The sequence below is a fragment of the Stereum hirsutum genome (genome assembly GCF_000264905.1).
Source record: "Stereum hirsutum FP-91666 SS1 unplaced genomic scaffold STEHIscaffold_3, whole genome shotgun sequence".
Taxonomy (NCBI): Eukaryota; Fungi; Basidiomycota; class Agaricomycetes; order Russulales; family Stereaceae; genus Stereum; species Stereum hirsutum.
The window spans coordinates 2942415-2967654 of NW_006763133.1; the positions used below are offsets into that span (position 1 = coordinate 2942415).

At 53.2% G+C, this 25240-nt stretch overlaps 7 protein-coding genes across 7 annotated transcripts; 4 read left to right on the forward strand and 3 right to left on the reverse strand.

The window, feature by feature from the left end:
• Nucleotides 1-221: 221 nt before the first annotated feature.
• On the reverse strand, nt 222-2645 carry STEHIDRAFT_108882 (uncharacterized protein; the record flags this gene model as incomplete). Its single annotated transcript, XM_007301260.1, has 9 exons — nt 222-803; nt 872-989; nt 1054-1433; nt 1492-1566; nt 1622-1669; nt 1734-1805; nt 1857-1910; nt 1976-2254; nt 2280-2645. The coding sequence occupies 9 exons, from the start codon at nt 2643-2645 to the stop codon at nt 222-224; spliced, it is 1974 nt and encodes a 657-aa protein (XP_007301322.1).
• A 778-nt stretch (nt 2646-3423) lies between these two features.
• Nucleotides 3424-5306, forward strand: STEHIDRAFT_50970 (general substrate transporter; the record flags this gene model as incomplete). Its single annotated transcript, XM_007300364.1, has 6 exons — nt 3424-3514; nt 3574-3951; nt 4003-4382; nt 4433-4459; nt 4519-4890; nt 4995-5306. The coding sequence occupies 6 exons, from the start codon at nt 3424-3426 to the stop codon at nt 5304-5306; spliced, it is 1560 nt and encodes a 519-aa protein (XP_007300426.1).
• Nucleotides 5307-6166: 860 nt separating this feature from the next.
• Nucleotides 6167-9142, reverse strand: STEHIDRAFT_108884 (HECT-domain-containing protein; the record flags this gene model as incomplete). The annotated part of the gene is made up of 9 exons (XM_007301261.1): nt 6167-6188; nt 6213-6527; nt 6585-6875; nt 6940-7233; nt 7292-8582; nt 8642-8775; nt 8831-8975; nt 9032-9051; nt 9117-9142. 9 exons carry the CDS (start codon nt 9140-9142, stop codon nt 6167-6169), a joined length of 2538 nt encoding a protein of 845 aa, XP_007301323.1.
• Nucleotides 9143-13182: 4040 nt separating this feature from the next.
• On the forward strand, nt 13183-14117 carry STEHIDRAFT_145464 (uncharacterized protein). Its single transcript, XM_007301262.1, has 2 exons — nt 13183-13768; nt 13877-14117. The coding sequence occupies exon 1, from the start codon at nt 13291-13293 to the stop codon at nt 13657-13659; it is 369 nt and encodes a 122-aa protein (XP_007301324.1). The 5' UTR covers nt 13183-13290; the 3' UTR covers nt 13660-13768; nt 13877-14117.
• Nucleotides 14118-14144: 27 nt separating this feature from the next.
• Nucleotides 14145-14598, forward strand: STEHIDRAFT_50789 (uncharacterized protein; the record flags this gene model as incomplete). The annotated part of the gene is made up of 2 exons (XM_007300345.1): nt 14145-14321; nt 14389-14598. 2 exons carry the CDS (start codon nt 14145-14147, stop codon nt 14596-14598), a joined length of 387 nt encoding a protein of 128 aa, XP_007300407.1.
• An 857-nt stretch (nt 14599-15455) lies between these two features.
• STEHIDRAFT_166567 (uncharacterized protein) lies at nt 15456-16991 on the forward strand (the record flags this gene model as incomplete). The annotated part of the gene is made up of 7 exons (XM_007301263.1): nt 15456-15628; nt 15787-15853; nt 15916-15936; nt 15995-16141; nt 16209-16221; nt 16287-16712; nt 16807-16991. 7 exons carry the CDS (start codon nt 15456-15458, stop codon nt 16989-16991), a joined length of 1032 nt encoding a protein of 343 aa, XP_007301325.1.
• Nucleotides 16992-17540: 549 nt separating this feature from the next.
• Nucleotides 17541-25182, reverse strand: STEHIDRAFT_119383 (uncharacterized protein). Its single transcript, XM_007301264.1, has 11 exons — nt 24771-25182; nt 23715-24624; nt 21786-23591; nt 19565-21723; nt 19355-19491; nt 19073-19284; nt 18212-19020; nt 18045-18117; nt 17901-17971; nt 17758-17823; nt 17541-17678 (listed from the first exon to the last, which is right to left on the reverse strand). The coding sequence occupies exons 1-7, from the start codon at nt 24854-24856 to the stop codon at nt 18829-18831; spliced, it is 5502 nt and encodes a 1833-aa protein (XP_007301326.1). The 5' UTR covers nt 24857-25182; the 3' UTR covers nt 17541-17678; nt 17758-17823; nt 17901-17971; nt 18045-18117; nt 18212-18828.
• Between the last annotated feature and the right edge of the window lie 58 nt (nt 25183-25240).

The window sequence follows — 25240 nt, forward strand, 5'->3', positions numbered from 1 at the left end:
GACAAGAAAGGCCGAAGGCCTTGGATAGGCGTGAAAAGCAAAGAAGATCGGACAACGAACGAGTCGTGAGCTAGGGAAACATTCAACTGATCAGCAAGGGCTTTCAAACAATTCTTGGAACAGAGAAGACGGTACTCACAGTCGTGATAGTAAGCATGCAGCACAGCGAGATCCAAAAACAAAGCAAACTAGCGATACAGAAAACCTATGCCATGAACTCGTCACGCCTCATCAGAGTCATTCGGTTCATCGGCCAGTACGCTCTCCCACCACTTCAAGATCTCCCTTCCCTTCTTGCCCAGTTTGATGTTCACATCGCTCCTCGTCTTCCACTCCATACGCTCTACTCCATAGCCTTCCCACCGTATCAAAAAGTATAGCCCTTTGCCATGCTTCATCTGTGCCACAATCGTCTCGATGGCTTTCCTCGGCTGGCCATTGTTCCCATATCGTAGAGAACTGACGACCTCGCGCCTGTACTCCTCTGGGCCCCGGGCACCGGTGAAGTGTCGGAGACGAGAGGCGGGGAAAGAGGCGAGCCATGGCTTACTATCGGGCCCGAGTGAGATGTCCAGCTTCCATTGGGTGGGCTCGCCGGAAGACATGGATTTGACCATGTCGAGCACCTTGAAAGGGCCCTCCCAGGTGGCGAGGGCTCCAGGAAGACCCTCTCTGTCCGTTCGAAGTTGAGAGGGGAAGTAAGTGCGGACGAGGACCAACTGCCCTTTGGCGAACTCGTTGGGATTTGGGAGTGCCTTTGCATGGGTGATGGGCGATGGCAACGGCGATTCTACGTCCTGGAACTGACCATCATACGCAGGAAAGTGTTAGCATGCACATAGTTGACTGTATATTGTAGAAACCTCCGCACCTCCGCACCGATATCCATTTCTTCGTACGGATAGGGTGTCAATGGAGAAGATAGACCAAGTGGTCGACCATACACATGGTCGAGGTTCTGCAACTCTTGTTGCTTATCTGCGCCGCCCCTTGGGATGCACAACTCTCGTTAGCAAGATGGTGCGCACAGAGGATGTTGAAGAAGAGACCCACTTTTTCTTGCGCATAGTATGAGGCGTAGCCACAGCACGCTTGTGGTCAGCAGGACGTGCAGCTCCTTTCTTAGTGGGAGGTTCATACTCGTCGTCGGAGTCGTGGTGTGTCCGTTTCTTCGAGACTGTACCAGGCGGATGAGCGTCATCGATGGAGAGGTCTTCCTCCGAGTCAAAAGAGCCGTTTACGACGTCTGCCAACGCCGTTCGGGGCGAGATGATATCTTCTTCATCTTGCAAGCGAACCTTAGTAAGCCTAGCGTTGATAGGGTTGACATGTCGATGGTGCTCGGAAACTGGTGAAGATTCCGATGTCGGTTCATTTGCCGTATCGGATGAGTCTTGTACCCGGGGATGAGAGCGAGAGCGCGTCCTTGATGCCTACAAGAGTAGTTGAGTATCCACGACTGTCTCAGATGCCGGTGATAAAGACGCGTACAACGGTGGCGTAAGGTCGAGCATTTCGTGACTGAGAGCGAGGCGGGACGACTACACCAACGAAAGTACTCTTCGTCTAAACGCATCGATTGATCAGAGTAGACTCAACGGTCGATACCAAAAGGATTTACCGATCGTGCACTCTGAGATTGTGAAGCAGGATATTCTTGCACGGATTTCTGAAAGGAGCCGCAATTGAGGTCAAGACATGCAAATGTCGTCACATTCCTGGAGAGGACTCACCCTGGGCCTCGCGGGCGTAGCTCGTTGTGCAACGCGTCCTCTCGTATCGGCTTGCGTGTGATCAGGTCGCTGCTACAAAAAAAAAGGTAAGTCTTGTGACATGACCAAACTTAGGTTACGTACCGGGCTACTCTCCGGAGACGGTGACGGAGGCTTCGAGCGGTAAGAGGAGTTAGACTAAATCCCAAAGAGTAAACACTATTGCCATAACCTCAGCAGAAAGAGAGGAAACCAGTTCTCACCGTGATCTGAGTCATGCTGGTCTCCGCGCTCGAAGGTTGTGAAGGATGAGGCGACGATGAGCTTGGTGCCAAAAAAGCACCGTCTTCAGAGTTGTCCCTCATTGCCATTCGACTCGCAGGTTTCGATGAACGGGATTGGGTTCGCCCCCGTCTGCTGTCATCCTCTTGGTACGCAGAGGTTCGCGGACGAGCTGAGGATAGGACATCGACAAAAGACGGACGCCGAGACAAGGCTGTTCGCTGTGTCTGACATAGCGGAGATGTTGGCTGGAGGCGGAGCTGGTAACAGGGACGAAATGCGCACCGGAGTAGGACGAGATGTAGCAGACTGAAGCTGCTTCTGAAGGTCTTCAATTTGCCTGTCTCGCTCAGCAATCTTCTTCTCCAGGCGGTGTTGAATATTCGTGAATTGGGCGGTGAGCTCCTCCATACGGGCGTCGTCAGTAGCCTGGTCCTCCTCCATGCGAGTCATCCTCTCTACTTCCAGCGCATCGAGGATCTCCTGAGCACGATCGCGTTGTGATTCGCATCGTTTAAGTTGTGTGGCGAGACGTTTCTCTGATGTGGCAAGGGTTTCCACCGTAATCTGGAGGTTGCCGTTCTCCTCTTCAAGCTCCCGGCACCGCGTCTCAATCGACGCGACTGCTGCAGCAACACTCCCGACGAGCATTGCTAGTCAACTTGTGGTATAGAGATGGGCCGAGTTAGTGCAAGACTAGGGGTAGGGATGAAGGATAGAAAGGGGCAGAAAGGGATAGGGTCCAAGCTGCTCTGGCGACAAGGGCCCAAAGGACAAGACCATGTTGGACATTTCCATTCTAGGTCTATTTTCTCACACTTGTTTACGCGTGTAGACACGCCGTGATCCACGCGATCGGCTCATGGTGACGACACGCGTTGCCCGAGTGCTTGGCGTCCTCGGGTCCATACAGGTCCGTGCGACTTCGTAAAAAGTCCATCTCTCCGAACCAACGCAATGCCACCGCTAGCCTCTCCTTCGTACTCAGCGACTCGGACCTCCACGCCAACGAAAATTTCGAGGCTGGCATATAAAAGTGGTCGCTGTATTCTTTCAAGAAAGTTGCCCTTACCGCTTGCGCTCTCGTACAGGACTTTTTCATCTGCGTCTCATCTGAATTGCCCACTCTGTTCAGTCTGTGAAGGGCCAGTACTTATACTAGAGATTTTAGCTGAGACATGACGCCCTCCTCTGATTCCGATGATGCTCACTCGGTAGGTTCCCTGACCTTTATATCAGCCTATTACCCCTCACGCATACCTTAAGAAAGCCCCGTTCGAGGTTCAAGAGCGGGGCCTGCAAACAGCGATGCCCCCTTTCGAAAGGTCGCTCAACTCGCGATAAAACTATCGGGCCCGAATGCTTACTCTAAATGGTCACTTCTATCAGCCAACCCATTGAACCTACGCGTACTACGTTCAAACAGCGAATGCAACGTGCAACCAGCCAATACCTCCATACATACACATTGTGCACTGTATTCGCATCCATAGGCGGATTTATATTTGGTTTTGATACAGGTGAATCTCAATGCCTGGATGATGTCAGCACTGCTGGTTCCCACTCACCACTTATGTAGGATCGATTGGCCCAGTAACCGTCATGCCACAGTTTGAAGCTCAATTCAACTCTATCTCCGCCACTCTCCAGGGTCTCATCGTCTCCTCAATCCTCATCACAGCTTCAATCTCATCCATCTTCGCTGGCCATTTATCGGACCGTATTTCTCGCACTCGTACTTTTGCGCTTGGTGGTCTGGTCTTTGGCGTCGGGTCCCTCATAGCCAGCACATCCTACAAATTACCTCAGCTTTTCGTCGGCAGGTGTATCGCAGGAGTGGGCGAAGGGTTATTCTTGTCTACGGTCACGGTTTACATCTTGGAGATTTCTCCCACCAACCTGAGGGGAAGACTCTCTTGTTTATGCCAGCTTTTGATCACCACTGGTATTGCAGCGGGTAAGGATCTAACGTTATCCCTGCTGTGTATCTACCTCATGAACCATCTAGGATATTTTGTTTCTTATGGAAGCATCAACCTGTCATCTTCCGTCTCCTGGCGACTGTTATTCATCATGCAGGCGATCGTTTCTTTCATATTCTCCGCGGGCTCGCTTTTTCTTCCTCACTCCCCTCGGTGGCTCCAACATGTCGGACGAACGGAAGACGCGGCGCGAGCCTGGGCGAGACTCGGTTTCACGGCCACCGAAGCGGAGAAGGAGCAAGAGGTGGAAGAGCGGGAAAGGGACGAGCTCACTTCCGAACAAGAGTATGCTCGCACTGGAGCGAATGTCAGGGACAAACGCAAGGGTGTCACCGTCACCGCGTTGTTCGCCAAAGATGTGAGGAAGCGGACGTTGCTGGGTGTCTTCTTGATGGGCATGCAACAGGTATATCCTTTGTACAAGAAATTTTGTTTACATGGCTCACAACTTCACAGGCATGTGGGATCGACGGTGTTCTCTATGTGCGTTGTTCCATAATTTAATTTCTGATGAGGCAGCTTATGCAAACGTTGCGAAACAGTATGCGCCGGTACTGTTCTCTCAAGCAGGACTATCTTCAACAACATCCGCATTTCTCGCATCCGGCATAGCAGGTATTCTCAACATCGTATGCACCATCATCACCCAAATCTTCACCGACAAATGGGGCCGCCACAGCTCGATGATCAACGGCGGCCTGGTCATCTCCGGGACCATGATCGCCATCGGTTCTCTCTACGCCAGCCAGGCGTCCACCACGACCGCCGGCAAATGGACGATCATAGCGCTCATCTACGTCTTCGTCGTGGCCTACGCCACGTCGTGGGCCGTCGTAAATCGAATTTATTGTTCTGAGATCCAACCGATGCACACGCGAGCAGCTGCCACCTCTCTCGGACAATGCGCGAACTGGGTGAGCCAGCAGCTTTCATCGGGAATAACTGCTTTGTCCCATTTTACATATCATATGTTTTTGCCACTGGCCTCTCATCGCGATTTTGCATTGTCAACAAATAGGTCGTCAACTGGATCATCGCCTTCTCCACGCCCCTCTTCCTCTCCCGCTCCTCCTCAGGCCCCTACTTCCTCTTCGGCGCCTGCGCCCTCATCACCGTCATCGTCTGCATCCTTTTCCAACCGGAGAGTAGGGGCGTCTCGCTCGAAGGGTTGGACAAAATATTCGAAGTCAGTCCGTGGAGGAAGGTTCTCAGACGGATTGCACCGCGGATGCATGGGCGGAGGTTCGGTGGGGGTAGTGTTGTGAGTAGAGGGAGTGCGAGTGGGGGTGCGAGGGATGAGGCGATTGGGCTGACTCCTATTGGGGCGTAAAAAGAGGACACGGCTAGCTTTACAGTCGGACGACTAGAGGAGCTACACACATTAGACACCTTAGACAGATATAGAACGAAGGCACGGGCTGTGACAGTAAAGGGCACTGAGCCCACTACCTTGCAACCTATATCATGCCAGCATCTCATCCCACTCGCACTTGCTCGTATCCAACCACGTACGTACTTACGGCCGATAGAGCAACATTGTCCATTCATAAGAGTAGTAGCGGCTAATGATGAGAGTGAAAGCTAGCTACTCCACTCACGCGATCTACGTAAAACAACGTACCCAAAAGCGTACCCGCCGAACGACACACAAAAGGGAACAGGGCAAAAGTCAAACGATCAAACAAAATGCTCTTCATACAGACCAATCGAAACCGAAATTTGAGTGGCTAGAGGTAGGCTAAGGTAAGATAAACGGACCCGACGACGAAGAACGAGAACTGTACACCCGATCGGAGATGGTGGAAAAGGAGAAAGAAACCGACCGGACGCAAGACGCCGGTGAACCATGCAATAGAGAGAATAAACATGAACGGAACGCTAGTCGTATCTGAGAGCTCTCGACGGAGGCCGGGTGGAGACGTAGTCTGCATTCATCCAGGATCCGAGGAGGAATGTCAAGAGATGAGTATAGAAAGTAGAGGGACATATATGGGACTAAGGAGATAGGGGGAGTAGTACTACATGTTCAGATGGACAAGCACGAGTAGAGAGACCGAGATAAGAGATAAATGAAACAGACTATGGACAGCCGTGGGTGAAGAAAAAGATAGGACTAGATGAGGATGCGAGAGATCAGTTCGTTTACTCCTGACCGAACCCGACAGTCTCCCTATGAACGGAGTCAAAACATCAGCAAACCACGACCAAACAACTGGACAAGAGATATGGTACGCACTCAACAGCCAGCGTCAGCTTCTGCTCCAAGCTCGCATAGTCTTTATACGGCGGCAAGTCAATCCTGTTGAAGCATGTGTGACTCTTCGGCAGCTGACTCGGATCTCCTGCCTTCTCGATCGTGAACCGTCTTGGACCGTCCGAGCCCTGGAGGTCCTTGAAACCATTGACGGGTATCCGCGAGGTACCTGTGGCGAACTGGAGCAGGCGCGACTTGCGCTCGGGAGGCCACGAACGAACACACTTCCAGAACCACTGAATAACCTCGTCGTTGACCTCGTAGCCACGGTAGTCAGTGAACTTCGTCCAGTCATCACTAAATTCAACGGAAAAATGAGGCATAGCTAGATTAAATAAATAGAATGGCACGTACACATCAATCTCGGACATGCCGCCAATGAGCAGTTCAAGTTCGCGTTCATCGAACACGTTGATCAGGTCCTGAGGGATCAACTCGCTGAAACCGGACATGAACGCATCGAACTGCTCCTTGACGCGCTTCGAGATACGGTACTCGACGACATGGTCGACGTACTCCTTCTTGTTATCCTGCGTCACAGGCTCGTCGGCACCGCCCGGCTTGAGGTCGATGGTGACCAATTCGCCGAAACGTTCCTCCGTGGTGGTGAACGTCTCGTCGATGATATCTGTGATGTCGTTCTCCCTGAAGAATTGTACACGCCGGTGAGTCGCTACCTACGATAGCAAAGAAACAAAAATGCACGTACAACATCCATGTCAAGCCACGGTGAAGTTCAGCATCGACGGACTCGAGATCTGCGAGTGTGACCTTCTTCTTCAGGATCATCTTGTAGAAACTGACGATGAAGTACGCGTCGAGGAAGCGACGGTGGAAGATACCGAGACCGAGACAGCGACCAATGAACTTGAAGTAGTTCAAATGTTCCGGGTTGACGCCTGATGCAGGGTTGATCTGCAGAGTGTAGTTATCGTGCGCCGAGTACTCGAATAAGCAATAGAAGGGGTTGAACATCTCGTGCGAGAGCAGGAAGAAGAATTCTCTGGAATGTGGCGCATGGTCAGCAAGGAAAGCCAGATACAAGAAACATCGCCACTGACCTGGAGAGACCACCATAATCCAAACCATCCTCTCCGTCGAACTTGATCATCAACCTCTTCTTCAAGTCGTTTGGCGTCTGCCTCATAATCTCTGCATAACTGTCCTCGAAGATATGATTCCTCCTGACTTTGATCTGGCAGTTCCCAGGCTGTGCGCGCATTGCCGGCTGACTCCTGAAATAGATAAGCTTTCTCCTGAAGTCGCGCTTGTACTGCGGCACATTCGCGTCCAAACTCGAAGGCAACCTCGGGTCGTCCCAAGTCGTTGTCTTGGTGTTGTGGTCCACGAAGTATACCCTGGCCGTCGACGTAAGACGCATCTCCCAACCAGAAGGAAGTGGTCCGAGCTGCGAGATCGTTTGTGGCTGGAGTGCGGTGTTCTGGCCGTTCGGACCCATGACGCGGATGATAGTCTGCCGACGGGGGTCGACCCATGTCGTTGTGCGGGTGTTATGGTCGACGTAATACGGCCGACCTTCTGGTGTGTAGCGCTCCTCCCAGCCAGCAGGCAAGTTTCCACTCCCTGGCGTCGTCGCGTTCGTGCTCGCGGCGACGGCAGCTGCAGCAGTGTTTGCAGGTTGTGCAACTGCCGAACCGGTTCGGGCCATGTTATTGGAGTTGTTTGCCTCGAGGAGATCATCAGCAAGGATACGACGGTTGTGCTGATCTCTAGCGGCGTTGGTCTCGCCCTCTTGTACATGGGTGTTTGTAGTCGCGGAAGCCGAAGGCCTGTTCCAAGTCGTGCTACGAGTGTTGTGGTCGACATAGTAGGTTCGGCCAAGAGGGTCAATGCGGCGTTCCCAGCCTGGCGGAAGCTGGCCAAACTGATCCTCATTGGGGTTGAAGTTGTTCTGCGCCTGACTGTTTGCGACTGCGGTTTGTCCTGGTGAGACGACTCCGGGGGCAGTAGTACGTGCAGCGGTGGGGGCGTTAGATGGAGGAGGAGCAGTGCCAGAAGAGCTAATGGGGCGGGCACCAGCATTAGGTGATGGCTGCTCGGGCTCAGCAGATACAGAGGGAGTAGGCATTGTGACGTGCTGGTCCTGGGGATTGGCGTGAGAACTAGGGGTGCGAGAAAGCGCGGCGGAGCTACTGCCCGCAGCGGGGTTGTTGACAGAGAGCTGAGACTCGTTCATGTTCATAGCTCCAAGGGCGTTGGTGAGGCCAGATGTGCCAGCGGCAGGGCGAGAGTTGGTGGCAGGCTGGCTGAGGTTGGTGGAGAGATATACAATAAGTTTGCCGTGTACGACGAGATTGTCGTTGGACTTTTTGAGGTCCACTTGAAGCATCTCTGGGCGCATCGGGGAAATTTAGGAGGGTTGAGAGGGATTTCAAAACATGACTACGCACCATGGCCGCCCAATTCTAGATCGAGCACGTCACTGACTTTAACATTTACGACGCCCAAAAACCCCTGGTCCCGGCGCTTAAACTTGCGCTGGTCAAAAATCTGAACGGCAACGACAGACGACTCCTTGACCATGCTATATTCGTGTGAATTGAGGAGTGAGGTATTGTACGATTAAGATTAGGACGCACATATCGAAGCTCTCGTTCCAATAGGGATTAAGTGTTTTCTTGATGACGCTCGTTGTGTGCGTCTGCTCCGCGTCCACGGTGATGACAGCGAAAGGATCTGGTAGTCTAAAGACATCGCGTTTGGACAAGCCATCGGCAGCGACGACTAAGAAGAATGTGTAAGTGGGTGGCGAAGCAGAACAAGGCCAAGGGAGTACAGACCTGTGATCCTGATCTTCTTCCTGCACGGTTGGTGGATTTTGTCAGAACAAATGACACATATAAAGAGAGAGAAATAGTAACTGACAATTCACCAGCAGCCGGGGTCGACATGGCGGTAGAAACTGAAGGGCCTGCCGACGTTTGAGAAGAAAGAGGATTGAGGAGGACGGGATGATGGAGGGATGGAGCGCGCTGAGCTCAGTCACTCTCCTCGGCTCTCGACCCGGACCCGCGCACTGTCGGCCTCGGCGGCGTTTCCTCTCCGCCCAACGGCTCCCCAACAGGAAAATATGGCAAAAATAGCCCCCGCCGCTACCCGACGTAGCCCCGGTCTCCCACGACCGTCAAACACCGTTCCCAACCCAACCTCCCGCTCTTACATTCCAACTTGATCCTACTTCTGCCTCTCAATATATCGCTTCCTGAGGCTATGTATTCCCCTCGATTTTCCCGCCTACGTGGACGTCCCCATCCTCAGACTTGGTTGAACGTGCTCAGTGCCTGAACTCATGGTGTCGCTTTCTAGAAATCACCCTCAGACTCGCTGTCTATGCTGTGTTCTTGTCTCCCCTGAATATGGCACTCATGTGGTACTGCGAATATTGGCTTTGGTTTCCTATGCTCTTCCTCAGCTGCTACGAGACAAACCTCGTATTCATTTTTCTAGTGCTAGCGCCACCCTCATCTTCCCCGTACGTGCACCGCTTTTTCCCTTTTTTCTCGGCGCAAGGATTAACACGCATCAGACCAGTGCTCCTCTGTCATACAGGTGCAAACTTGTAATTCTGTTTATCGTCCATACTGCAGCGCTACCGTACGATAACTCCGTTCTTCTACCTCAAAAACTGCCAGACGACAAACAAACGAGACTCACTTCTACTCAAAGAAGAGCAACCTTTCTAGTAGGTATCACTGTGTTACTCCCAAGAGGTCTCGATGCTAGTCGACAGCATATCACACCCACATCAGCCTAGTAAGTATTCAGCACGCTGTGCTTGACGATGTAATAGCTTCTCTCTCCTTTGGAGGATCTCATCGACAGCGGTGCTTTCATGTGCGAGACTCGCGCGTCTTCTCTCCTATCTGTAACTGATACTTCGAGCAGCATGCATCCCACACTCGAATTATCCTACTGTGCTGCTTATCTCCAGGCTGAGGAAGCCCACTTGCGAACTCGACAACATCAAAGATGACGCCAATGCCTACCATGACACTCTGCGCCACCGGACTCATCTCCGTGTGTCTCGTCAGACCTTGTTCTTGTTTTATCCTCGATCGAGAAATGCATACATTACAAATCGTCATCGCTCTGTCCACCAACTTCATGGTCGATGAATTACAGCCCTTCCCAAAATCCGGAGACAGTGTCCTTCCCCGGCCCCTGTCTGTCCTTTAGATGAAGTAACTCCTCGGCGACCTCGCATCCCAGTAGGTGCAAGCCCGCCGTCGAGGGAAATCCTCTCCTTGTTAAAGTGAGATAGGGGTATTGCCCTCCTCGTAAGTGGTGCATAATAGGAACATGTCGATTACCGTTGCTTTCGGGAAGGTGCAGTCTTGAGCGCTTGGAACGAAGAAACGCCGTGCTCGTATGTAGGTGAGCCGTAGTTCTGTCATGACCGATGTAGTTGCTCATACGTATATCGCCCCTTGCCTTTCCCTCTCGCCATTCTCTGGACCATTCCAGCCTTGCCGCCGTAATATAAGCTTCAGCCATCCAATCGCAATGGACACACCCTGGCGACACAGAGATACCCACATGTGAGAATCTTGCCGAGCATCGCGGTTTACTGACGTCGAGCTCGTTGAAATTCCTGTAATGTCCGTTGACACTACACACACCGGCCGCACGTGTATGCCATAAAATCACGCCATGTCATGTCTCAAGTTCCTGCATATCGAGTTCAACTCACAGTGTTTGTTATTTCTCGTACTAATACTAATATCAAACGTACTGATACGCGGACTTAACATCGGTTTCGTTAGGTTTTGCTTCCTTCGCTATGTTCAGTTGTACGTATCCCTGAGGCTAATCTACTTCTGAAAGCCTCTTCAGACAGGAGTAGACGACGTTCGATGACGACTGCACCAGCACAGCTACGGTTATCCAGCCTCATCTCGATATCTCCAGCTGGCGAGCCCCATCCATTTTTGACTTTGCATTCCCGCCTTAAGCTAGCCGTGGTCATTCGTCGGTGAAACATATGAAGATTTACAACGTCTAAAGATGTCTCTACTCACGCACCTAATCTATCCCAGCAACATCTTTCATATGCCAGCCTCAACATGGTCGATATCCGCTTCCGAGACAGCCTGGACCACCCCGTATCTGCTAGGTACCTTTGGCTGACTATGATTTTGCATATCAAGCTCGCGGATGTCCGTCGACAGGGGAGTGAATGACGCAACACCGACCAGCATCTCCCATCACAGGCACACATAGCTCGCAGGGCTCGCAAACTTCCCCAAGGTTCACAGTAACTTTAAGCCTCATCTTGCCCTCATCTTCCCCCGCGCTTCTTTCCGATTCCTTCGCAACTTCTGGATCTCGTCCCGATGCACGAAAATTCACGCGCAATCTACGCTCCTGATTTCATATCATCGTTCGCTGTGTTCGAAACTCTAGTGTTCGCAAGGAGTGGGCCTGGGTATGAAGTCATAATGCTCGGGCTGCCCCAGTGAGGTCATTCAACGGAGACAATCATCGGCAAGAGAAGTTGGATGTTGAACATGGGGTAAGAAAAGCATCCGAGGTGTCGCAAGGCTCCGGTTGAGCGTATGTCCATCAGTTGAATTGGATGAACCTTGTATATTTTGGCTGACTGCTCTAATCTTCCAGCTATGAAGGGCGAGCTCGGTCTAGATGGGAATATCTAGTCTTGAGGCATGACGAGCGGTAAAACCTACTATATGGAGAGAAAATACTCTCTTGAGTCGTTAAATATCGTTCGAACAAAGACCGTGATGTCTCAAAAATTTATTATTGACGGTGGCAAACGCCAGCAGGTGACCCCGAGAAAGCCCTGCCCGCACCTGCCCATATTCAACGCCATATCACTTGCTCTCGGCCTCGTTCAACAAGCTCGAGCTTGACTCCTTACATAGATCCAAGTACGAAGTTTCGCCGCACAGGCCCGTCCCCTGCCGCTCGCTGCATCCGTTTCATACCGTCCTGCCTCCTGCCTCGTCTGATACGCACACCCTCCGCACATCTGAACTCTATCCGCCTGCAAATTTCCCCCACACAGCTTCCAGAGCTGAGAACCTCGCTGGCACGCTCAAACGTTCGCTACATCCGTGATATACTTCCAACGACTTCGATCATATCACAATCGTCCGCTGACTGAGGCTGACCGTTGCCGTGCGAGTCCGGTTGTGCAAGCTCACTGGATGATTCGCAGAAGAGTATCTTTCTGGGGTAGGATGGGGTGGGCGTAAAGGCCAGGACGATAACGTACGCGTATCAGAAGGACAGTAGCAAGGGGTGCTGGCAATGCGAGGCCCGGAGATGGTCGTACAATCAGCATGCAACTTATGTACAACTGTGCACCGTAAACGTCTCGGAGACGTGAATTTGGAGGCACGGACACACCGAGTACGATGGAAATAGAGCTAGCAGACGCCCCGATAGACACAGAGAACATATGATCCGCCGTATCTCTCTCAGCAGGCTCGGAAGGTCGCACAAAAAGACGGACTTCACACTCGTGAACTGCGAACGAGGAAAGTTATCTTGAAAGTTGCGAGATTATCGTGCTACATTGATTATTATTGGCTCAGGAAGACCGTCGGTGATAGGTCCGAGCCTAGCGTGAATCTGCAGATCTCCTGAGCCAGGGCCCTTGTGAGCAGCTAGGACTTTCTCTTACCCCGCATTCCTGTGGAAGATGGAGCGCTGGAAGGCCGTAAGGAACTGAGAACATGGGGAACATGCATTCACATGACAAGCTGGATCGGGTCCCGTCAGCTATGAATTGTTCCGTCTTGAGTCCGCTTTGCGCGATCCGGTTACTCTTGAATTATGAGAGATTGTGAATCCGAGTGGTTCTGACAGCGCATGGAAGATACAAGACACACCGGACACACGTCGGGACTCCTTGGGTCCCCCACTTTACCACTATATAAGCTCTGCTGAAGAGTCCCATTTTCGCTCCCCATCTCCTACCACTCCAACAGACCTTCTACTAGCATCGCTAACAAGCTCTCACCTCACCAAATCACGATATAATATTCACTCATCCATCTATCCACTCACCGTTATCATGTCTGCAAACTCATCGACCTCCACTGTGAACCAGTCGCCTCTCGCGTCGTTCGACCCATTCGCAACCCACCCATTCACAAGCATGCAACACGCACCTCGTCAATCTCCTCGTCCCTCTCAATACCCCCGCCATATACCAGCCTCTCACATGCACCTGCACGCAGTCCAATCCTCTTCAACTTCCTTCCCCACTCCACAAACTTCAAACTCAAACCAACCAACCCACTCCGCACCAGCGCCACAGAGGCAGCATCAGACAAGTTCCAAGGGAATCTTCGTACCCTACGTACCCGACCGCCGTCCTAGCACGCCAGAGTTGGAGGATATCAGGAAGAAGAAGGTGACGCAGACGTGGAGTATGAAGTAGGACCCTGGTCAGGCATTCAGGGCGGAGTGAGGGGTAGCAGATATGTTTGCCGGGGCGTGTTGGTGAGGAGTCGTTGAAACGGTCTTGTGTTTCTCATACCCCTGCTATCGGTGCGTGTCCCGGTCAGTCCCTTACCAGCATTATCCCGTGCTTCGGTGTCCGGAAATTCTGCCAGTACTAGTCCTGATTCAACGTTTTATCCACCTACTGTGTTATAGATCTGTTCTCTGCATATTTAGCTTGCTGTTTCCGAGTTGTACGACTATAAATGATGAAGTAATTGACTGGACCTTTGTACATATCATATTGTCTTTTTGTAGCGGTGGATGGAGGGTGGAGGGCAGACAGTGACTCGGTCGGGCGGAAGTGCGGGATTGCGGGGAAGTCTTGTATTTCATAATTCGGTTCTGATCGACGCGGAGTTCGAATGCATCTTATATAACTTGAGTCATCTTCCGACCATTTCAGAGATTCTTGATCCTCCGATGGCAAGCGCAACTGCTGGGATTCGTCGTCCTCCGGCTTTACCAGCTGATATCGCCTATACTAGCCACTATTGCGAGGAGAACATCTACCTCTTGGCGCAAGCGTTCTACGATCAGCTCTCTGTTCGTGAGGCCTGGGACATATTCGTGGTCTTTATCTCGAATCACACGAAGACGGTTTGTGGAGTTTTGCAGCCATGTCTGACTTGGGAGGTTGCGTTCATTCCCTATATAATAATGCTAGGTTGCTCTGAAGAATCAGAAACTTGGGAGAGATGGTGTTGTGGTCTGGGATTACCACGTCATCTTGGTCGTCCGGCCTAAAGCTGCCGACTGGTTCGCTCCTTCAACGCCAGCAGATTCTGATGTGGTCTCGACAATGAGCTGGGTATATGACTTTGATTCACGCTCGACGAATCCATCTCCCTGGCCAGGTGAGAACCGAGAACGATGATTCAGTTGAATGCGAGACCAGGCTTTTGACCAAACCACAGACTACGCCCTTGATACCTTCGATCTTCAACACGACTTCCCTCCACATTACCAGAGGTGCGTTTGTATTAATACTCAGGGGTAAAGGAAGGCTCACTGATAAAGGCTGAACTGATTTACTGTCGGTTACACTGGCAGTCTTTTTCGAGTGATTCCCTGCCTCAACTTTCTGGGTAACTTCGCTTCTGACAGGTCCCATATGGTAAGACCCGTCTCCTTTTATGCCACTCCGTACCTCCTCTACGCTTATAGCATGCTTTTTTCTGCTTGTTTGGAAGTGCTTCATCGTGTGCGACATATATCCTGACTGAATTGATTTGCGGTTCCACAAATTGCTCATAGTTAACTATTCCTTCACAAGTCGAGCCGGTGGACCAAACGTTGGACGAACCAGTAACACTCACTCCTGATCAGATATATGCAGCCCCACCGCCTACATATCCGCCGATTTGTGGCCCAGGGGCGATGGAACAGGGGGTGGCACACAATCTTATGACGCGCTTCGTTCACATGGGGGATGGATTATTGAACCAGGTCGACATGAACCCTACAGATAGTGATCAATTCGGTGTAGTTAGTGACTTGGAAGGCCTGGTAAACTGGCTCACCCATCAATAATTACATGTTTCGATAAATCTATGAACTCGCCACATCCACATCACTGAGCATCACAGAACATCACTGGGGTATGTGACATGTAACGGTCACACTGCTCTCACCGTGGCGCGAGGTTCAACGTTCACATCCACTTCAACTTGGATTCCTTCTCTTCTGTCTTCCTCTTTGTTCTTCCCGAAAAAAATAACTGCTCCAAACGCGATGGCGACAACTGCATCTTCCTCGACTTCCATCAATGGACAGGCTGGGCCGAGCAAGAGCAGTAGCGCCACGGGGGGTGGCACCCCCCTTTTGACCCCTTCCGAGGATGGACTCACGAAGCAGGCAGGCAACGGCACCTCACACACGTTGGGATCTGCAAATGGGTTATCTCAGTAAGTAACTACATACTGAAACAATACGAGCTGTGCTGGAGCTCGCTGTGGTGTTGGACCTCGAAAGACGTGAATTGTTGGACAAAGGCGCCGGTGGCGCGATGCGAATGTTCAGAGTAGTTAATTGAGCATCGTTTGCTCTTTGCCCTCGCTGCTAGGTCTCCATACTTCAACCATGATGTATCCATTATAAATCATTTATACGAATTTGGGTTCCAGGCCGGTGTGAGTACTTCACCGTCGTGCAGACATTTTCTAGTGAACTAACCTCCGCTACACCGGAACAGAACTACGCGGACACCATCCTTGTAAGATTTCCACAGTCAATCGACAGCACCCTGACTGAACTTCCTCGCCGTTCTACAGCATGTTCAACAACAATCATATCGGCTCCATGCGCTCATCCTCTCCCGCTCTCCATACCTTGTTCATTTAATGTCAACATCGCCACAGTCAGGGAGTATGCGTGTGATTTATGTAGACCTTGAACACGACCCAGAAGTCACACAGGAAGTAAGTCCTTCTTTCCATCGTAAAGCGACCGGTCCTCGGAGTTCTTACTTACGCGTATTGATAACAGGGCTTTTTCGTAGGTACGACGGCGTCACATTTGTCCCGATGCCACTGTTCTGTCTGACGATCTCATTCCTATTCTCAGCTCTGGGATACCTCTACTCTGCCGCTGCATTGAAGCTACTACGCCCTGAAAATGCCCGAGGAGTTCTCGCAGCCGCATGTCTGCTGGGTAGAATGGATGATTTATGCTCCTATGCTTACGAGGCCTGCCAACAATCCATTACCGTCGAAACGATAAACGGCTGGCTGGACTTCGTCGAGACCATACCCTCATCTACGGACGGAACTACAACACCTGAAAATCTGCCAGCACCCACCCTTTTCGGGTACTATGCCCAGCGACTACGTGACGACGTCCTACACTTCCTCGTCGTCACCCTTCCTTCGGTCCTCCAGATCCACGATACGTCACCACAGAGTAACGGAAGAAATACTTTGCTCCAGATATTTTCTCGGGTGCCTTTCAATCTCTTCAAGACTGCCGTCGAGTCGTCCACGTTTCAAATCGGTTCGCAGACGAATTTCATCTTCGCACCGCCTTGCTTTCTCTCCGTCTGTCGGGATCTTATACTGATGGACGATTGGTGGTCTGCGGTCCGTAGGATCCGACCAGGCTCGATTCAAGTTCGCAAAAGAAGCCATCGAATTGCGGAAACGAGGCATCGCGAAAGGAGCCGGTGCAGAGGAGACAGTCGTACTTGCATTCGGAGGGGGAGCTCCCGGCGCCAGTGCCGTACACATTACTCGAAAGGGGCGGAAGCGGCCTCTGTGGAAGGTCAGCTCTTGATACGGATTGCAGTGCTCTGTTCGTCTTCACACCAATGGCACCTTGGCCGACGGCGCCTTTTTGTGTTCCATCTTCCGCCTCGCTCCTTCGGGGGCGGAGAAAGAGAAACGGAGCAATGATCCGTTCTTAAGTGAAACCATGCAATAGGCTGTGGGTGAGGTCCCAGACCATTGCGCGTATGAAGTCCGTCGTGAAATAGACTGCTGGACTGACCTGGTGTGTTGGTGTACCTTCCTCGAGGTGAGTATTCCGTGAGTCCCTTTTTGGGGACCTGTGCCTCCAGCAATCCGGGCGACCCTAGGCCTACTCAATGCTCACCAATGCTTCTCGGAACGGCGCCACGATCGATAAAGCTCTCAACGTTCTCAACGTTCTCATTACTACTACCCCTCATGACACAGACTGAGACACAGTCCTAGGAAACGCCTTTCTCTCGCGAGATATAAACATGTCCCGTTTCTTCGAGGGAGGAGACACGCATACCCTCCGGCCGGACCATCCAACCTTGAGCCTACACTTCCAACCCACAACCCAACACTACTTGCCATGGTAAATTCCAACTACGTGGCGCACTTCACGGGCAACGCCAACGACCCTAGGCACGGTGTCATCGTCCTCTGCAACCAACCAACATGGGGAATCTTCGTCGAAACGATAATTGAGGGGATCAATGGCGCGAAGACGACGGTCCGTCTGTTTTGCTTTTGACCGTCTTCTGATTATCGGAGCTCTTGAAGTCTGATTTTGCCTTATGCTTAATCTTCAGTTCTATCGAGGTCATGGGGCGACCGGGGTTCCCGTGGCTACGCTGGATTGGGCTGGCCGGAACCTCCTGGTATGTCTCGCCATCGTCACGTCTAAGATCCAACGCGCCTTAGCGAAAGTACGGTCGGTGAAATGCCCTTCTCCCAGGGAACGGCCACCATCGATGGAAGGCAGTTCCACATGAAGGAGTTCTACATCCTGGAGCATAATCCCAAGTAAGCGACTATATCCTCAGTACATGCTGCAGGACCACTGAACAGAGCCCCGCTGGCATCTACCTCCTTTTAGCGACCGACAATTCGTGTCAGGAAACACCCAGCAGCGTTACATGTGGCGAAGGACCGGCACCGAGAGTTACGATGCAAGTATTCCCGTTTTGGTCCATCTATAGAGAACCGTATCAGGATCAATAACTCAACGCGAAACTCCCGCTTCTTTCCATATGCATTCTGCAGCTCTACACCTTCCCTGGACAGCAGCTGCTCGGCTACTATCGGCCGGACAATGAACGTTCGACGACGCTCCACAACTTGAACATGCCTTTGCCATTCGCGAGCCTCAACTTCACATTCGCTCATCTTCCGTTGTTCATCGACGCAGTCGTGGCGCTCACTATAAACAGATGGGTGGACAAGATGGGATTATGAGGTGTGACGATATAATCGTCGGAGCGAAGCTCCTGGGTTCTATACTATAGCTAGTGGCAGTTTCGAGCAGGGTTCGCGGGTGGGCCTAGAATGGATGTGTGTGCGTGTTGCTTTTCTGAGGAGGCCGGATAGGGACGGTAGAATGGAGATGGCAAAGAAGGTATCGGTTTGTGGAACCTTAATTATTTATGTACATAATAACGAGAACATAGGGTATGCAGTGGGTGTGAATTTTGCAGCGGAAAGCAAGAAGACGATAGAGAGATGAAGAAGGAGAAGCAAGGGGGAGAATAAAGAAGCCCAGATCGGTGCATAGAAAACAAAGCATCGGAAAAACAAAGTAGCTCGGACGAGTCAAAGAGTCCATGTCCATAATCAGAAGGTGAAAGCACATCACATTAATAGAGAAGTGACGAGAAAAGCGATCAAGTCGTGCTCATACTGCCGAGCATATGTTCGAGCCGTTCTTCCACGGTCCAATGGACATCCGACTCAGAATGGTAGGAGGACGAGTTGGGTGCAGGAGCTGTGGGCACGATATTGAAAGAACCAGCCTCCATCCCCGACGAAAGGTTGTCGATGAGACGCCCTATCTGTTGCGAGGAGCTGAAAAACACCTGGAGGACAAATGTCAGACGTGGCCAACTGGCACAGATTACGAGAACCTACCTTGGTCTCCGGTCGTCGTGGAGCCTGCTGCTGTGTCTTCCTTCGAGAGAGGAACGAACTCGTGCTGTCCTTTGAACCTTTTCTCGCATGTTCTTTGATGAACAATTGAACTCCCTCGCCAGGATCACGGTAAGAGTAGTCCGAAACGAAGCTAGCCCTGTTCATGTACAGTGACTCGGCATCATCGTCGCGGAGCCCATTCACGATGGACCTTATTGTTTTTAACGAGAGTAAGAAGATCAATCGATAACGCTCGCGTGGAGTCCCTGGAAGCGGCGTACCATATTGTCTCACCGTTAGCCAGCTCGAGAACCTCGACGGCACGGCCATCTGTGTTAGACGCCGGGTCCTCAACGTCCGCTTTGGGTTCGCCAGAGACAGCGATCGCAGGTTTTCCGTCGGTAGCATAAAATTCATATCTATTCGGGGTGTCATCGTCAGCGGCCTGGAACGATCACGAAAGGAGACGAGGGCAAAAGAATGGAGACCCACAAAGAATCATACGCCGAATTAGACTGCTCCAACGCAGTGGGTAATGGTGGAACGGGTATGTTGTGTTGTTCGACTTGCGCCCTCAGCGCACTAGGTAATGACGGCATAGGCGGCGTCGTATCAGTCGAGAACCGACGACCGGTCGGAGACTTGGGCGGAGGGGGCGTAGGTGCCCGATCGTGTATGGACCGCTGCGAGTGAACGGAGGCAGCGCTCGCAGAACGCCGACGGCGTGACGAAGAAGTCGTGCTCTTGGGGAAAAGAGAGCCAACGTCTGCCGTCGACTGCCTTGACTCCGAGGGGAAGATCAAGGTTCTCCGAAGCACGGTCCTATCCGCGTCTATGGAGGAGGACGCATTGTTTGCACTGCCGGCCGTCTCACGAGCCGGGCGAGCAGTGGCTTTCCGGATGGAGAGCTTTCGCACGGCGTCCGAAGTCGAGGTGGGTTTCGGCGAGGAGGGCGTTGGAGGGCGTGGGTGCTGCTGGTTGTGCAGCTGTTGGTCCAAGCTTGGCCGGCCCTCGGAGAGCGTCATGGGGGAGCGAGAACGCTCGAGCCAGGACACTTCCGTCCGTCCGCTTTTGTGACTTGGCGCGGCGGATGCGTGCTTCGAGACGTTAGATTTGGCCTTTGACGAGATGGAACCGGAACGGGCTAGCAAGTCGTTGAGGGCACCCTGATCGAGACCGAGATTCGAAGCGGCGTCGAACAACTGCTTCAAAGCGGCTTGGTCTGCAGACGCAGACGGAGAGGCCGAGGCAGATGATGCAGGCTGAGGAGAAACCTCGCGATCGAAGAACGGTTCGGAATGCGAGTTTGAATGCGAATGAGACGGAGCGTTAGGGGATGACGGTGTAGACGAAAATGACCCAAATCCGTGGAAGGTGACGTTGTCCGCAGGGGCAGATCGTACCTCCTCCGTGAATGCACGGGTGTGGTGTGACTGAGCTTGTAGGGTCTGCATGGTATGAGCGATAGGCGCCGACGTGGACGACGATAGCGGTGGCTTCCGATGTTCGGCGCCGCTAGAGGGTTCGTTCATCCCCTCTGCCGTGCGTGGCCTACGGAACCTGGCCATGAAGCCCTTCAAACCTGGTCCAGCTGAGGCTGGCGGACTGGGCAAGGGGACCCTGAACCCACCCGCCTCGGTAGCGCTCATGACCGATTGAACGGCCGAAGGATGTAAAGTCGCAGACCCGAAGCGTGGATACTGAGAGTGCGACTGAGGGCCTGCGGAATGTGGCGAGCCCGCGTCGGAAGCATAGGGCGTCTCTTCGCCCGGCTTCGAGCGTAACGTGCCCCTTAGGCGCTTAAAGCGGGAACCCAATTTGGAAGTATTCTGGGGAGCATGAGGCTGAGAATGGGGATGAGGATGAGAGTGGGCGACGTTGGCGGAGGAGGTAACGGAAGTCGCGCGCAGAGGGATGGTATCGACGCTCGTAGACGCAGAAACGAGCGTGGGGCTGGATATCTGGTGAGGATTGATCTTCTGCCTCCGATGCGTACCGCCAGAGATCTCGTTCACTCTGAGATTGGAGGAGGACGTGGGCTTGAGCTGAGCCATCGCGGCTTCGGTCCGGCGAAGGACATCTTGCTCGAGCTGGCTTTTGGTCACGAAAGGTTGGTCGGGAGCGGGTGTGATGATACGAGGGCTGGGAGGTGCCGGTGAGCTGGGTTGAGGGACTGTATCATCTGCGATTGGTTCAGGAGAGTGAGCCATGAAGGCGTCTGGATGATCACCATCGTCATGTGGTGTACCTGGCTCTTTGACATCGTCGTCGTCGTCGAAAGCAAGACGGGGCACAGGGGACGGAGTGGTGGACACCAATTCAGTTCCTCCGAATAGAGCGTCCGCCAATGCCCTACGCCTCCTAGTCGGGCTAGAAAGCTGCGTATCCGTCGGCGAATTGACCGGAGTGTCTTCTGCCGTGTCGGGCTTAGACTGAGGTTGGGTAGGCACTGTGATAGGCGTAACGCGACCACGGGGAGAGGCATCTATACTATGCAGAACGGACTCGAGGAGCGCCTTCTGCACATGGTCCGGAGCGGGTATAGACTGGACTTGAGCCTGATGTTGATGTTGAGATTGAGGTTGAGATTGCGATTGCGATTGCGATTGAGAGGTGGATTGCGATTGACTCGGAGGAATAGGATCCGCAGCCTAACCGATAACAGTTCACGGTTAGTCCACCACTAATCAAATCTTGCAACAAATCAACTTACCCTACTATCCCTCCCATTCCCATTCTGAGAATACGTAGACTGCGAAGTCGACGGCCTCCTCCTCTTCAACGACTCCCTCCTCTCCCTCGCCACATCCATCGGCGCCTCCGCCCTCGCCCTCGCAGCCACGATCAACCTCTCCTGCACCGCCACCAAATCCGCCTTCGTCAGCCCCGCGACGCTCTGCAACACCTCCTCCGCCTCACCCATGCCCGCACCCACACCGATACCGCCCGCAGTGGACGAAGACGACTTATCGGTGCTGGACGAGAGATCATGCCAGACGGGCTGCGTCGACGACTCGAGCGCGGCGAACATCGCGATCGTCCGATCATGCTTATGCGCCTCGTCCCACGAATGATAGCTCGAGCCCGCAGACTCGAGCGATGATCTCGAAGAGTTGCCCGTAGGTGAGAGCAGGAGCGGGTGGGACTGGCCGAGGGAGAAGGGAGACGTGAAGCTCTGTTTGGACGACGCGCGGGGGTGGTGCGTGTTTGTGCTGGAGTTGTTGTTGTTATTGTTGTTGTTGGGCGACATCCGTCCTTCGGGGAACGTGGTGGACGTAGGAGACCAAGCAGACGAGCCCGTCGGCGTAGGCGACCTCAAACCCCGACTCGACACCGAGACCGAAACCGCAGAAGCCGGCGGACCGAGGTCGGCCAACGACATCGCTGACGGCGACCGACTATGACTATGACTTTCTGGCACGATCCGCCCCGTGGGCGACATCGCCATCCCGAACAAATTGGGCGTGTCCTGTCCGTCTAGGAGTGGCGAGTCGGGCAGGGCAGGAGAGCGTAAGGAGCGAGAGGTCGAGAGCGCTGATTTCGAGCGTGACATGCCCGCGGGGTCGTGGACGTCATTCGTGCTCGTCATGCTATCGTTCCGCGCATGACTCTGTCTCGACAAACTTCCCCTTCTCTCCGGTGTGCGCGAACCAGAACCAGAACCCGACTGATCCTGCCAATCGCCGGAAGACGAGCTGAGCGAGGAATTGTTCTTGTTGTGCCCGGCAGCGAATGTGGCCTTCTGCGGACTGGCGGCGTTGGAGGACGACCGCCAGGTGATGCTGGAGGGTGTGCTCGGGCGCGAAGGGACTGACATGGCTTGGTATGCGAGGCCAGTGAGAGGTGACGCTGGACGACGACGACCACCCAAAATCGAAGATTCCTGAGGGGTCCCAAAGTCGAGGTATGAATCGTCCGTGTCCACATCCCCACTGAACCTTTCGCGGTCCCTATCCTCCACCGGCGAGCTCCGATCCCTCTGTTCCGCACTGGCGTTGACGTTGGAGTAGGTCGAAGAAGTCCCATTCGCCTTGAACGAGCGTGTGATAAACTGAGAATGAGCACCAGTGGCGGTGACGGTGGCGGTGGCGGCAAGCGGGGAGCCCGTGCGACTCGAAGAATCGCGTTTGTGGAGGTTCGAAGCTAAATTTGGCAGCGAGATACCAGGAGAGGCCCGGTGGTCAGGAAGACGAGGGGACGTAGCGCGCGGCGTAGTCGACTGATCGTCCGAATCCATCCCAAAGTCGCGAGGGGTCATGGGCCGTGGCATGCCCGGTATATAACCAGGTAATCTCGGCGTCGGAGACACGGTGGGCGAGCGGGACCATGGGGAGGAAGCACGATGGCTGCTACTGCCGCCGCCGACATTGTTAGTGTTAGTGTTATTGCTGCTAGCGTTGTTGCAGTTGCTCGGGGACGAGGATGTGGGAATGTGATGATGATGATGATCGTACGAGAGGGCTGTGCCCGTTTCGTATTCCGCCGAAATAGCAGACGCGATATTTTTCGGCGTGCGGTCCTGGATGGAAGGGAAGCGTGACCGATAATAAATTGAGCCGAAATTAGATTTCCGCAACGAACAGGACTAAAGGACTGGAAACCTCCTAAAAGCACGGTGATTAAATGCAGAGAAAACACGCACCAGTTCATGTGAAAGGCTCTCGAACGCATCGTGGTGCTTGTTCACGCCGCCGACGGGCGAACGGGGCACTAAAACCTGATCGTCCCTGTCCCCGTCCGGATCCTCTTCTTCTTCCACTTGTTCGTGTTCTTCTTCCTCCGCCTCCGCTTCGCCCTCCACATCTTCCTCGATCTCTCTGATCGCCTCCTCCAAAGCCCTCGACGCCCTCCTCAAATAGTCACCCCTATGCATCCCCTTCGCAGGCCTAACACTCTCCTCTTCCTCCTGCGACTCGTCCAAAGAAGCCATCGACGATCCCACCCCCGCAGACCTATTGCTATTGCTATTCCCCGGCCCCTCCAACGACGATAACTCTCCTTGCGCATTTCCCCCCTCCGGTGTGACCGCCCTATTTACACCACCACCACCACCACCACCACCACCACCACCACTGGTAGTCCCATCACTGCTCACCCCCTCCGAAACCGTCGAGATCCCACTCCTCGCACTCCCTCTTCTCTGTCTCGGCTGCGAAGCCGTCACGCTCCGATAATAACTATAATCCTTCAACCGTCCGCTCCCAAACAAATTATTACTGTATCGTTTACTGCTCTGGCTATGTCCGCTCGCAGGCGAGCTCTGCACGGACGAATCCCGGCCGGGTGCGTATCCCGAGTCTCCGCCCCTGTCGTCCGTATCGGTGTTCATGTTGGAGTAAGTGTTGGTGGTGGAGGTGTGGGAGGTGGAGGTGGTGGAGGTGGACGATTTGACGCGGAGACGGTTGAGCGTGTCGAGGATCATGTCTTCTTCTTCTTCCGAGACTTGGATGTCGGAGCCTCGGGCGCGTTGTTCGGCGAATTTGGAGCGGAGGTCGTCGACGGAGACGGGATCGCCGGTTGAGGAACGGAGGAGGGTGAATCGACGGGAAAGACTGGAGGTCGGGTTCGTGACGTCAACCCATCACAAACACAACAATAACAATAACAATAAACCACCACCGAAAAAAAAAACACCAAGCCGATCGAGTCGTCAGTTAAATACACTTGATCATGACAGCCGAGAGACGATGAGACGCACTCTGGTAAGATGAGTGAAGTCCGAAAGTCGCTGACGACGGGAAGGGCGGGTAGCGGTTCAGGGGCAAGCGCGGGAGGTTGACGCATCGACGACGAGGAGGACGAGGACGACGCCTGCGACTGGGACTGAGACGAAGGTCCGGCGCCCGACCTCGCGCTCTCGGGGACCTGGCTTCTCCTCGGATCGGACCACTTGCTGGAAATGGGGAGGCAGGGGAGTTAGTCGTAGGGTGTGGATATGCGGATGTGCGTGTCGTATGGGGAGGATCGGAGGAAATTGGTATTGGTATTGGGGTATTGATTGCGGGTGTGTGGGATGTGCAGGGTTCAAGTAGGCAATTAGATGGAGAGTGTGTGGTCGAGAGCGCGTTCGACGGTCGGTGCGGTGCGGGATTGTGGTGAGTATGAATTGCGACCCGAGTAGAGTCGTGTTTTGATCGCGGCCGTAAAGACGAGAAGATCGCCGAGGAG

Coding starts and splice junctions, on each gene's coding strand:
- STEHIDRAFT_145464 (XM_007301262.1), top strand. CDS start 13,291: ATGTCTGCAAACTCATCGACCTCCACTGTGAACCAGTCGCCTCTCGCG.
- STEHIDRAFT_119383 (XM_007301264.1), bottom strand. CDS start 24,856: ATGCGTCAACCTCCCGCGCTTGCCCCTGAACCGCTACCCGCCCTTCCC. Junction 23,592..23,714: donor AGAGCCTTTCACATGAACTG/GTGCGTGTTTTC, acceptor CCTTCCATCCAG/GACCGCACGCCGAAAAATAT. Junction 19,285..19,354: donor GGCTAACGGTGAGACAATAT/GGTACGCCGCTT, acceptor TAAAAACAATAA/GGTCCATCGTGAATGGGCTC.